This window comes from Solea senegalensis, linkage group LG5, assembly GCF_019176455.1.
Source record: "Solea senegalensis isolate Sse05_10M linkage group LG5, IFAPA_SoseM_1, whole genome shotgun sequence".
Taxonomy (NCBI): Eukaryota; Metazoa; Chordata; class Actinopteri; order Pleuronectiformes; family Soleidae; genus Solea; species Solea senegalensis.
The window spans coordinates 27,226,234-27,240,978 of NC_058025.1; the positions used below are offsets into that span (position 1 = coordinate 27,226,234).

Genomic DNA, 14,745 nt, shown 5'->3' on the forward strand with positions numbered 1-14,745 from the left:
CGACCTTTGACAACTCGGATAAAACCACAGCAGTAACACAGCAGCGAGCTCTGGCACCAGGTTTTACTGTTGTTTCACTGCGACCTTGTCGTTTTCCTCACTCTATACTGCCCCCGCATTTTCCGGTGGTATTGCTGTTCCGTCAACCGAAATGAACGCAAAGTACATTATATATATATATATATATATATATATACATATATATGTGTATATATATATATATATATATATATATGTACACATATATATGTATATATATCCCTTATATGCAGCAGTGTCATTCAGGACATGGATGTGTCTCTCTGTAAACACACTGCCTCCTTTTCTAAACATAAACACACACATTTCCACTAAACATAGGAATTAATTGTGACATCAACTCCACAGATCCACTAAAGCTGAGCAAGCCAAACTTTGACACGACAAATGCACACACACACACACACACTACAGTGTCTCCACAGCAGAACTGTAACACCATGTGATCAAATAAGTGTGTGCAGCACACACAGCAACACCCAGAGGGCGTAAGCACCACTGCTGCTGCTGCTGCTGCTGCCGCTGCCGCTGCCTTGCTTTTGAGCACAGCAGCAGGGCGGGTGGAGGCGGCGTGACTCTACCTTGCCCTCGGTCCAGCAGAAGCAGACGTTACTGGAGGTGTCCAGCATGTCTGACAGGAAGGAGCAGACGCCGAGACGCATGGTGGAGGACGACAACAGTGCTGGAGAGACGCACAGGTGAAAAAAAAAGAGAAAAGAAAAGAAAAGAAAAAGAAAGAGGAGAGACAGAGATGCAGGGGAGCTGTTGACACAGCGGAGACCAAGCAAGACTGAAGAGGAGGAGGAGGAGGAGGAGGAGGGGGGGCAGAAGAGAGGGAAGAGATGGAGAGAGAGAGGGAGGAGGATGGCTGCACTGCTACTGCTCCTGCATGTGAGTGTGTGACACTGTATATATGTGTGTGTGTGTGTGTGCATGTGTACAGTAGCTGTATGTTTGTATGTGTTTCACACTCTGTTTTCACACTCAAACACAATATTCTGGATCAGGATAGATACAAGTCAGGTGACGCGACTGAAGGTTTCAAGACTTCTTTTTCCTCCTCCATCTTCTCCATCTGAGAGATCTCCAAGGATCTCAAGGTGACACGAGGAAGTGTAATTCTGTCATGGCTCTGGTTCTCTTTGTTTCAGCCTGCGAGAGAGTGACTGTCCACTGTGTGGACGACCGCGTGGACGACTGCAGAGTTCTGAGGCTTTCAAACTTGACATTGAGCATCAGTTCATGTAGTCTTGTGTGTGATTACTGGTCCAGGACAGGCCGCTTTAAAGGGACAGTTTACTTTTGTTTGGAAGGGTGGTTGTTAGGGTTTGAAGCTCATTTCCTCATAAGATACCTTTAACAATAATAAACATTTAAATTCTAAGCTCTATCTTCCACCTGATTAACTAACTAACATACTTTTCTGCCTCAATCAGATGAAGAGATCAGCATCAGTGCAGAGATGTCCAACACTTCCATGGTGCCCTCAGAATGAGAGAACGTGGTTTCAGAGCAGAACCAGAGCTCGCTGGTTTGGAGCGTGAGAGCAGAGAGTGACTGCCAGGCGCTCCGACTCACTCACTCACTCACTGCAGCGCTGTGGTTTTATTAGAGGCACGAGCTGGAGAAGCAACGAAATCTGCTTGAGTTTCAGTCAAGCGCAATAAAAATAACCTCTTTCAGTGGTCGCTATGTTGATGCTGTAGGGGAGGAAATATCTACCATCAAGTAACAATCTCTCCCCAAGAAGTATTCTGTCTTTCCGGCGTTAGCAAGAGGTTTTCCAAAGTAAAGTATAGTAAATATTTATTTAATCTAACTCCATTTAAACAACAATTAACTTTACTTTTAAATGTTGTTGGGAATTAAAGTTAACCAATCATTTAAAATGTAAACCTTTTAAGAATTCAATTCTATTGTCAAGAAATCTGACATCGGTCTAGTTCAGGGATGGTTTATATTATAAAAACCACTCAGTGACCTTTTTCCACATAGAAGATTAGCCCTAATGCCTAGGTTGAAGTAATCAGAAATGTAACTCAACAGTTTACAGGACATGATACTCAATCTTTTCTATTCAACTCAGAGGTGGAGGGTATGAGTGTTAAATCTCACCATATAACTAGACTAAATAAATCTTCAATAACAGATTCTTAACTATTTAGAGCAAAATCTCAACAAGGCAATATTAGAAATTAAGGATTAGCATACCAGTTTATTGAAATGTCCAGTAGTAGAAAATACAGCAAGTAAGTTGTGTGACACACAGTCGATGTGTGGGAGCTTCTGTTAAGCAGACCAAAACTCCCCGATGAATGGGAGCTCTGTCCCTTATATCCAAGATATCCCACCAGAGCACACACACTTTACATTTACATATCCATTGTGATTTACTCAGGAATGCTATTTCCATCTGAGGACTTTTTAATCACCATGGGGTATTTTCACATGACAGTTGAGCCACCTTGACTTGTCTACTCCCTGCACTGAGAACATCAGACCTACACACTTCAAATGAGACAGTGTTCACACTTCAGAGTGGTGGGACTGTGCCCAACTGATGAGGTTTGAACCTTGTTGATTCTATCATCTATTGTGGTCTTCAACTCTTCAACCTCCACATCTTCCGACGCCGACTAAAAACACATTTCTTCCGACTCTACCTCGACTAAGATGACAAAAAAAAAACAAAAAAAAACAAACTTGTACATCGCACTTATGACTAGCACTTCATAGTTTGTTCTACTTGAAGCTCTTACTTACTTCTAGCTCTTATTTGTACCCAAATGTTTAAATGCACTTTTGTAAGTCGCTTTGGATAAAAGCGTCTGCTAAATGACATGTAATGTAATGTAATTGTCTCCAGGGTGTGGTCTCACTGTCTTACAATGCCTGCAACTGGCCTGGCCTTTTTTGATGAATACAGTAAACTCCTCACGTAACATACCTTTAAATTCTAGAAAATCAGCAGGTTCATGAACATGTGACTTTGGTGTTTGAAGTCTTTTCCATATAGTGAAATAAAATTGGCAATAAAATGAGGAAGCAGAAGAACAATCAGCTAAAAACATCATTATGCTTAATGGAATTTGGTGCAGTAGATGTAAGTGAGCATGAAACCATAGCAACACTAGTGATGCATATTTAAGATATCACTAATTTATCGGACATTAGAACTCATAAGTGATGAGACTTTAATAATCATTGATTCAAATCCTGCACTGTAATTCAAAGGTGGTACGGAAGAGTTTAGAGAAAAACAAGTTGCTCAGTGTCGTGACTCAAACTATTGACTTTTCTTTCCACCGGTGGAGACGACACTCGGTAACAGTATGCAGAGATTATGGCAGCAGTCATGTCACTGTCCTGATGTCCAGGTAAAGCACCAGTGACATGGTCAGGCTGGTGTTGATGAGGCTTATTTGGATCAGTTTTCAGGTGTATCAGGATTAGGGTTAGGCAGCGTAGGCATTGTTCGTTCTCGTGTTACGTGAATAATCCCAGATCTTGTCATGTTTCGTTCTTCTGTCGACTGCAGACAGACACACAGTCAGGGAAAGTTTGACAGTATTTATCCTAAAACCCTTAAACCATATTTTTATTTCAGTTGAACTGAATGGAAATGTTAGTGCAAAGTGATTGGAGTCACCACCTTGTGTGGAAAATAAGCATGGTGACTGCCACCCAGTGGTGGAAATCAGCTATTGCTATTGAAACACGTGTGGATTTAATATAGTTCATTTTATATCATATCTTAAGGTTCTTTGATGTAGTGCAATGGTAAAGTATTGTATGAAGCAAAACTACTGTAATCTGCTTCCAGTCCATATGTTTCTACAACTTACATGTATATGATTTAAGAGAAAGAAAGGTGAAGTTCAAAACAACAACATGACAAACACCTGTCATCTAGCCCTGCCCTTACCGACTCAATCCCACTCTGAGCTGACTTCAAACTATTGTACTATAAACTATACAACGCTCATCAATAACAGGTCTGGGGACCCCAAGGGTTCTGTGAAGAGGTCCCAGAGGGTTCCCAGAGAAAAATAAAATGAAATATGAATATAAATGTCATAAAAATGAAAAACAAGAAGGATCAGAGAGTTGCTAAATCATTAGCATCACAGTCAATACTTCATACACTTCACACACATCAAGCACATCAGGTTGGTTTGTTATTCATATTAATAACAGATGTTCACATGCTCCTGTTACAGCTTATAATACAATCATCAATACTGAGCTAGCTTATTATAATTATTGATTAAAATACTTAAACTTTTAATCCCTGTATATGACATTGAACGAACACTAACGTGACGTGGGTTAACGACGTTAATGAAAACTCACCCCGTAAGAAGAAAGAAGGTTAATAAGAGGTTCTGGTTGCATCATTGTCATCACTGGTGTCATGTCGTCATCTCAGAAGTAACTACTATTATTATTATTATTATTATTATTATTATTAATAACAATAATAATAATAACAAGCGGTAATCAACGGGTTCGAGCTTGACGGCTCGCGGGTCTCCCTGCGCCCACCTCGCCGTGTGAGACGTCTAGCTCATCTTCCGTTCATTCACCGCTTGCGGCAGTAGTAATTTTCAGCTTAGACTATTTTCAGCGTCCATGTGCTAAGTTCGATGGCACTTCCTGTTTAAAATGGCCGACTTCCTGTTTGGTGAAAGGTGTGTCCGTAAACGTGTTCAGGGACGTTCCTCACATATCAAGTTTTGTGAAGATTGGAAAATGTTAGACTTGACTTCCTGTTTCGGGAGTTCTACTTCCTGTAGGGAGGTTATCCTTTACAGCACATATGTCAGAATCAAGGCCCGTGAATGAGTTATGTCTGGCCCACGGGATGATTTTTAATTACTATTAAAACCGGCTTGCACTATTATGTGCCCTCAGCACCATAATACTACACATCCCAAGATGCACTGTGAGTGCGATCCCGTGTCATCCTTCATGAACAGCATCACAGTCACAGTGGAAAACTAAACATTGCTGTCATTTTTCATCTCCCTCTCCCCCAAATAGACAAATAGAAAAGTAGACGGTGAAAACAGGGTTTTCAAGACAGGTGGGAGGCAGAATAATGTTCACCGAAGTAAAAGGAAAGCCTGTGTGTCTTGTGTGTGGAGACAGTGTGTCGTTATGAAAGAATATAACTTAAGAAGGCACTATGAAACATGCAACTGTTTTGCACTTTTCAAGTTTGCACTAACTTCTAATTTTATTATAAAAGACAGACATTGGTGAGGATCAGAGCAGCACACTGATTTGTTTTGTAACATGCTGTTTCATTTTTGCATTTATCTTGCCATTGAGCTTTGAAGGAAAATAACATTTTGCTGTTTACCTGTTAAAAAGAAGACGGAAAAACGTTTTCAATTTGTTACTGAAAGAGCCTTGAGAAAATATTGCAACTGATTTTATTTATATTTTGCTTAATTTAATTTAATTTAATTTATTTAATTTAATTTAATTTAATTTAATTTAATTTAATTTAATTTAATGATTGAGTGCAATATAGGCTGTGGTATTGGTATTGGTTCAATATGTGCAGTAATTGCAAGTTTTAATAAATATTTAATCCTCCACCTGTACCATTTTTTTTATTTTGGCCCCCCGTGTATTTGACTTTGGCATTACTGCTTTACAGACATGTTCCGGACGGGTCTGAGGTCTCACGTATGAAGTTTCAAGTGGATACAACAATCCCAATTAGAGCAGCATGAGAAACTGTAAATGTTAGATTTGATAGATTTGTAGGCAAATGCCTCCATCATGTGGCGAACAATGGTTACTGCATGAACAAACCACTCAGTTGAGGGAATCCTTTGCATTTTTGCCAGGCAACACCATTTAACGATTTGTTATCATATTCAGCAAGCATCATCTACCATGTGTTTTACATGTTTTCATTCATTTTGAGTATGATACAATGAAATTTGTTAAAGTTATAAAGGAAATTGTGAAATTGTATTTTCTGTTACCACCAGAAGGCGCTGTTTTCAAAATGTACAGTTTTTGCATAAGCATCTTCAGCAAGATCCCATCATCGATCGTCACAAGTTTGGTTAAGATCTGACCTTCCATCGCAAAGTTATAAGAGTTTGTTGTAGTAGCGAAATACCAGACGTCATATTGTCTGCCGTCAACGGGGGCACTGTTTTTGAAAGTGAATATTTTCATATAGGCATCTTCAGGGATTGACTATCATCAATCCTAGCAAGTTTGGTTCAGATTGGAATAGTATTCGCAAAGTGGTAGCAGTTTGTTTTTTGTCGAAAATATCTGACTTTGCAGTGTTGTCATGGCAACACTGTTGAACAATTTGTTATCATATTAGGCACGCATCATCTACCATGTGTTTTGAATGTTTTCCCAAATTTTGAGTTTGATACAAGGAAATTTGTTAAAGTTATAAGGGAAATTGTGAACTTGTACTTTCTGTTACCACCAGGTGGCGCTGTTTCCAAAATTTACAGTTTTTGCATAGGCATCTTCAGCAAAAGCCCATCATCGATCATCACAAGTTTGGTTAAGATCTGACCTTCAATCGCAAAGTTATAAGAGTTTGTTGTGTGTTGCGAAATACCAGACTTCCTAGTGTTTGCCACCACCAGGAGGCGATGTTTTCAAAATTTACAGTTTTTGCATAGACATCTTAAGCAAGGGCCCATCATCGATTGTCACTTGTTTGGTTAAGATCTGACCTTCCATGGCAAAGTTATAAGAGATTGTTGTGTGTTGCGAGGAATCGTGATTTTCGCCAACTTTCCTGACCTTCTTCTTGTTAGCCGTGATACTTAATGAAAAGATTTTGATACCTTTGGATCCTCAACTTGTTCACAGTGACCTCACAAAGTTTCAAGGTGATCCCATGAAAGCTCTATGACAAGTGCGTTCACATACCATTGGTGCGAAATGGCCAAAATCTGCAAAAATGTACTTTCAATCAAAGATGGCGGCTTTCCCGTTCGTTTTAGAGCATAGGCTGCTTTGAATTTTTTGACCGTCCTGACCTAAGGAACGCGTGAGTACCAGGTTTAGTGCATGTACATTAAACGTGCTCCTCAGGAGGACAAGTTTTACGGGTTGTAAGAGTTTCGCCTTTTGTTGTGAAAAATATGAATGAACGCCAACTTTGGCGCCCCCTATCTCAAAAACCATGTAACATTTTAAAAAACTTTTAATAACTTTAGATCCTCAACTTATTCACAGTGACCTCACCCAGTTTGAAGGTGATCCCTTTAAAGCTCTATGACAAGTGCGTTCACATACCATTGGTGCGAAATGGCCAAAATCTGCAAAAAATGTACTTTCAATCCAAAATGGCGGCTTTCCTGTTCATTTTAGATCTTCGGCTACGCTGACTTTTTTGACCGTCTGGACCTAACGAACGCGTGAGTACCAAGTTTTGTGCATGTACATTCAACGTGCTCCTCAGGAGGACAAGTTTTACGGGTTGTAAGAGGTTTGCCTTTTGTTGTGAAAAATATGAATGAACACCAACTTTGGCGCCCCCTATCTCGTACACCGAGCGACATTTTAAAAAGCTTTCAGTAACTTATGCTCGGCAACTTGTTCACAGTGACCTCACCAATTTTCAAGGTGATCGCACAAAAACTCTAGGACAAGTTCATTCAAATGTCAGGTGTCATAGTGTCTGCTGTCACAAGGGGGCGCTGTTTTTGAAAGTGAATATTTTCATATAGGTGTCTTCAGGGCCGGACTATCATCAATCCTAGCAAGTTTGGTGCAGATTGGACTCAGATTCGCAAAGTTGTAGCAGTTTGTTTTTTTGTCACAAATATCTGACTTTGCAGTGTTGCTATGGCAGCACCGTTGAACCATTTGTTATCATAATAAGCACGCATCATCTTTCATGTGTTTTAAATGTTGTCACAAATTTTGAGTTTGATACAATCAACTATGTAAAAGTTATTACCGAAATTGTGTATTTGTTGTATTTTCTGTTACCACAAGGAGGCGCTGTGCTAAAAAATTACAGTTTTTCCACAGACTTCTTCAGTAAAGGTCCATCATCAACCCTAGGTAATTTGGTTGGGAAGTGACCTTCTATCGCAAAGTTATAAGAGTTTTGTTGCCTGTGGCGAAAAATAAAAATTTTCACCAACTTTGCCGGCCCCTTTCTCGTACGCCATGATACTTATTAAAAAGTTTTTAGCAACTTTAGATCCTCAACTTGTCCAAAGTGACCTCACCAAGTTTGAATGTGATCCCATGTAAGCTCTAGGACAAGTTCGTTCAAATACCGATGGTGCGAAATGGCCAAAATCGGCAAAAAATGAACTTTCAATCCAAGATGGCGGCTTTCCTGTTCGTTTTAGAGCTTAGGCTTGCCTAGGTTTTTTGACCGTCCCGACCCAAGGAACGCGTGTACCAAGTTTCGTGCATGTACATTAAACATGCTCTTCAGGCCCACAATATTTAGGGGGTGGAGCAGTTATTTGTCCCGCCCACTTTCATTTTTTAACGCACATTCCCCGAAACACTAACAAACGTAAATTTACACCAGGTCTGATGCGCTTGCAAAAATTGGTGAGTTTTGGGGCATGTTCAGGGCCTCAAAAATGCGATTCATTTGGTAGGCGGAAGAAGAAGAAGAAGAATAACTCTTACGATTACAATAGGGTTCTTGCGCAACATTGTTGCTCGAACCCTAATAAGAATAATCTTAGCGATTATAATAGGGTTCTTGCGCAACCAAGTTGCTCGAACCCTAACTAGTACCGCAAGCGGTAATCAACGGGTTCGAGCTTGACGGCTCGCGGGTCTCCCTGCGCCCACCTCGCCGTGCGAGTCCTCTAGCTCATCTTCCGTTCATTCATTGCTTGCGGTAGTAGTTATTTTCAGCTTGGACTATTTTCAGCGTCCATGTGTTAAGTTAGAGGGCACTTCCTGTTTAAAATGGCAGACTTCCTCTTTTTCCTATTTAATTTAATTTAATTTAATTTAATTTAATTTAATTTAATTTAATTTAATTTAATTTAATTTAATTTTATTTAATTTAATTTTATGATTAAGTGCAATATAGGCTATGGTATTGGTATTGGTATTGGTTCAATATGTGCAGTAATTGCAAGTTTTAATAAAAATTTAACCCTCAACTTGTTTTTTTTATTTTGGCCCCCCGTGTATTTGACTTTGGCATTACTGCTTTACAGACATGTTCCGGGCGGGTTTGAGGTCTCACATATCAAGTTTCAAGTGAATACAGCAATCCCAATTAGAGCAGCATGAGAAACTGTAAATGTTAGATTTGATAGATTTGTAGGCAAATGCCTCCATCATGGGGCGAACAAAGGTTACTGCACTGACGAACCACTCAGTAGAGTGGATCCTGTGCAGTGTTCTTATGTCAACACCATTGAACGATTTGTTATCATATTCAGCAAGCATCATCTACCATGTGTTTTACATGTTTTCATTCATTTTTAGTATGATACAATGAAATTTGTTAAAGTTATAAGGGAAATTGTGAACTTGTATTTTATGTTACCACCAGAAGGCGCTGTTTTCAAAATGTACAGTTTTTGCACAAGCATCTTCAGCAAGATCCCATCATCGAGCGTCACGAGTTTGGTTAAGATCTGACCTTCCATCGCAAAGTTATAAGAGTTTGTTGTTGTAGCGAAATACTAGACGTCATATTGTCTGCCGTCAACAGAAGGCACTGTTTTTGAAAGTGAATATTTTCATACAGGCATCTTCAGGGATTGACTATCATAAATCCTAGCAAGTTTGGTTCAGATTGGAATAGCATTCGCAAAGTGGTAGCAGTTTGTTTTTTGTCGCAAATATCTGACTTTGTAGTGTTGTCATGGCAACACTGTTGAACAATTTGTTATCATATTAGGCACGCATCATCTACCATGTGTTTTGAATGTTTTCCCAAATTTTGGGTTTGATACAAGGAAATTTGTTAAAGTTATAAGGGAAATTGTGAACTTGTACTTTCTGTTACCACCAGGTGGCGCTGTTTCCAAAATTTACAGTTTTTGCATAGGCATCTTTAGCAAAAGCCCATCATCTATCATCACAAGTTTGGTTAAGATCTGACCTTCAATCGCAAAGTTATAAGAGTTTGTTGTGTGTTGCGAAATACCAGACTTCCTAGTGTTTGCCACCACCAGGAGGCGATGTTTTCAAAATGTACAGTTTTTGCATAGACATCTTTAGCAAGGGCCCATCATCGATTGTCACTTGTTTGGTTAATATCGGACCTTCTATCGCAAAGTTATAAGAGTTTTGTTGCATGTGGCGAAAATCTTAAATTTTCACCAACTTTGACGCCCCCTTTCTCGTACGCCATGATACTTATTAAAAAGTTTTCAGGAACTTTAGATCCTCAACTTGTCCACAGTGACCTCAGCAAGTTTGAAGGTGATCCAATGAAAGCTCTATGACAAGTGCGTTCACATACCATTGGTGCGAAATGGCCAAAATCAGCAAAAAATTTACTTTCAATCCAAGATGGCGGCTTTCCCGTTAGTTTTAGAGCATAAGCTGCTTTGAATTTTTTGACCGTCTGGACCTAAGGAACGCGTGAGTACCAAGTTTAGTGTTGGGGATGAATAAAGTATTTCTATTCTAAATAGTAAGAGGTGAAAGCGATGGCTATATACAGTATATACTGTATATATCCTGGACTCCTGTGATTCCCTGTGTGTGTGTGTGTTTGTTTACCTTTCCCTGTAAGATCTTCAGAGCCTGATATTTTCCCTCCAGGTAACGATGTGCCACTTCCAGTTCACAGCACAGCACGTCGATCACCTGAGAACACAGCAGTGTCATCAGTGACAGTCGAGTACTGGATGCTGTTTCTCTCTTCATGATTCTCACCTCACTCGCTTCCTGCAGTCTGTCTTTCAGCTCATCTTTGGACAGGTCGTTCAGAGAAGCTGCTCGGTCACAGAGAGAGAGAGTTCATGTAGTATTAATATTAATAATAATAATAATAATAATAATAATAATAGTAAGAGATATTTGTCTGTCCACGTCACATTTTACTATCGTCTCAACACGCGTGCTTTTTCTATCAGTAAGAAGCAACAGGGTCTTTATTATAATAATGCTTAACATGTATAATTGAACCTGATCCACTTCCTGTCTGGGTGAAGTAGTTCCTGTTATTTCTGCCTATTGCTGCACAGAACCTGGTTATGTTTAACATCATCCAATAATCACTACACCAAATATCCATATTGTAAATAATAAATGAAAGAGCAGTCTCATCTCTACTCGATGTCTCACTGCTCAAATGAACGACGGAAACTTGGGTGGAGTTTACAGCAGGATAATGTGGAGAAAGCTACGCTAACAGAGGCTCCACCCATGTTCAATACATTCACTTCATGCACTTTGTTCTCTATGTTGTGAATAAATAGAGAAATCCAGTGATTATCACAGAATCCTTGTTTTGTGATATTAGACAGACAGACAGACAGACAGACAGACAGACAGACAGACAGACAGACAGACAGAATGGATGTGTTTTAATGGCGTGTTGTTATTTAGGTGACTCCTCCCTGTAAAGTGAACAAACACTTGAGTCACTGACGCTCTCCTCTGTGATGAGGTTGCAAGTTTAATTTATTTAAGTTAGCTGAACAAATGGAATAATATTGATTGTTTGGTTACAGAAAACTGTTCAGCAGGAGCAGGAAGAGACGAACAGTCCAACTGTAGATCAACGGTGACGACTCATGTTGAGTACGTACTAAAACCAACCTAAACCGGGCCAAGCCGGGACCACAGGTGGTCATATGTCATTTTAAAAATGTATGAGGACAAACGAACAAACATCTCTGAATCAAATAAAACCGTCTGGTGGAGTTGTTGGAGCATTGAAAAATGTAAATTTGAGGGACGTTCTCCTCACCGCAGCGTGGAAGCCTCCAGCTCACTCTCTGCTGTGTCTTCAGTCTCCAGGTCATCTCTCCTGCCTGGGAGCTGCAGTGCAGCACACCTGCTCGCACCACTGGAGACTCTGGGAGGCCACAGAAGCTCATCCCATCGCCCAGGTCTCCATCCACCATGTCATCATCCAGGCTGAAGGCCTCGCTCACCCGCTGCATCTGAACCAGGTCAGAGCTAACCTGGCTAATACACCTAAACACACACACACACACACACACCCAGATTAGGTCATATTAGAACACACACAACATATACTGTTTGCACAATTATTAAGCAAGTGATTATTTTGAGATTAATGTCATTTTTATGCATATTTTTCAACTGGAACTAAAATGCTGGGGTCATGGTTATTTTAATGGGGGAGGGTCCCTTTATCATGCTGAGCATAATTATTAGGCAGCTTCTTTACCTTTAGACAAAAAAGAGATTTAACAAAATGCCTTCGAGAGGGAAGCAGCGCACTCGCAGCAGCTGAGGTATTGAGGTGTGATCACCGTAAGGTCAAGGGTCAAGGTGTTGTGTTGCAAAGAGTCGACAGGGTCACAAGGAACGTGTGGAGAAAAAAAAATTCTAATGACTTCAGTCAGGTGTCAGCATGGTGGAGGTGGGGTTGCTCTTTTTAAGGAGGATGATGATGATGATGATCATAATATCAACTCCTAAACCTACTGCAATACCTACAGGACAATGACATTACATTACATTACATTACATGTCATTTAGCAGACGCTTTTATCCAAAGCGACTTACAAAAGTGCATTTAAACATTTGGGTACATATAAGAGCTAGAAGTAAGTAAGAGATGACACGCCCCCCTTCCTCACCTGACCTGAACCAGACCGAGGGCTGGTGAGTTCTTCTTAAACACGAGAGAAGACAATGCACGTCTATCAACAGCAGCATCAAGAAACTAACAGACTCCATGGACGGCTCATGAAAACAAGGGTGGATTTAATGGTGACTGAATATTTCTTGAAATGTCAGAAGTGTTCATCTGTAATCTAGAGTGCCCATTTAATCCCTGCACGAGAAACAGGGATTAAACTCTCAGAAACAGAAATTCCCTGAGTTGCTTTCATCAGGTTGTTGTTGTTTTTTACTGTAAGGCGACAGTGCTCACCACTACTCCACCGTGTGGACTCAAACCTTTAAAAACAGACAGTGTTCTCAAAGATCTGGACATTTTCTGGATTTCATGTCAGAGTCTGGTTTTCTCTTGAATGCAGCGGGGACGGACTGAACCAAACGAGATAACAAATGTATTCTACGAAGTGTGTTTGTTTTGAAGGATAAACAAAGCTGCGCTCAGTGGAAACTTTTTCCGGTTTGTCCAGAAACTGGAGAAAGTCTCGACATTTCACAATAGTATTTACATATTACATATATATCACACCAATGTTGTTATTGCTAAGTTTACCAGCACTGACCATTTGAATTATGACATTATTTTAATTGTTTATACCTGTAAACGCCACACATCATTTTAACTTAAAGATATTACTTATTTTGTCAGTCCATGAGATAATAAACCATTTTATTCCAAATCTCTTTCCCAATTTACTTTAGTCACTAGATCTACAGGACAATGACAAATGCATTCATATTGTAAATATTTATAATACCATCTTTCATCATTTCATCACAATCTCTGAGTATGAATAGAATTATCTTTATTACTTTATATTATGCTTATTCCATCATTGTTTACCCTGTTATCTAAATGTTCTATATGTGCTGCTAATGGGAACTTTGTAAACTGTCAATAAAGAAAACTGTCAAAATAAAAAGTAACGAACATAGTTGGAGACTTTATAGAAACACATGTACAAGACAACATGGATATTTGTCAGCAGCTGCTAATCTATGAGAATATTACTGGCAGAAACCTGGAGGCTCGACATTTTAAAAAGAATGACTGTTTATCTTTAGGAGAGTTTTCTTCTTACCTGTGACTGGAGCTGGACTGAAGCGATACACGTTGAATTCCTCGCGCTGAGTCAAAGTTCAGTCAATGTAAACAAGTGAGTCAGCTGTCATCATAAGAATAACGACAATACTTCCGTTCTCTGCGTCGTCTAACGTCTGCTCAGTCAAGCGCAACTCAGTACATCACAGCGACTTCCGGTCATTTCCTTCAAAATAAGTTTTTTATTTAATTTAATTTAATTTAATTTAATTTAATTTAATTTAATTTAACTAAAATAAAGGTTTAGAACAGTTAGAATTTGAACTATGGCTTAAGTTAGATATATTTTTTTCAAATGTCCAGAGTGTCACATTTAGGAGGGTTCATTGGCATTAAGAATATACTAGCCAATTATGTTTTATGGTATAACCATTTTTAAAATGTTTGCTTTTTGAAAGTTGCCTTTCACAAAAACAATCCTTAGTTATTAAGTGCATGTTTCTTTTGTTTTTTGGAGTTATTGGGAAAATGAATGAGAGAGAATGACACTTGATCACTTTGCTATATCAGTCATATTAGAGGGGAGACTCCAACAATTATTTTGCATTTGTGTCACTTCCACAAAAATACCTCTAATCCAACATCAGCAACCTGTGAATGAAAGTCCACAGTTAACTAGTTTTCTAACAATCATACCTGCTGGACTTTTAAGTTGAAAGTACTTTCGGGACTTCCAGCTGCAGCCAATTAGTCACCACCACCACCACCACCAGAGGGAATATTTAAAGGAGTTGCATGTGTAAATATTGGATGACAGGGTGTGTGAGTGGAAGCCAATGTTCAGG

At 39.4% G+C, this 14,745-nt stretch overlaps 1 protein-coding gene across 1 annotated transcript; it reads right to left on the reverse strand.

Annotated features, from left to right (window-relative positions):
• Positions 1–485: 485 nt before the first annotated feature.
• Positions 486–14,081, reverse strand: LOC122769529. Its single transcript, XM_044026095.1, has 6 exons — positions 13,941–14,081; positions 11,957–12,186; positions 10,918–10,976; positions 10,762–10,848; positions 2,472–2,547; positions 486–721 (listed from the first exon to the last, which is right to left on the reverse strand). The coding sequence occupies exons 2-6, from the start codon at positions 12,150–12,152 to the stop codon at positions 486–488; spliced, it is 654 nt and encodes a 217-aa protein (XP_043882030.1). The 5' UTR covers positions 12,153–12,186; positions 13,941–14,081.
• Positions 14,082–14,745: the final 664 nt, after the last annotated feature.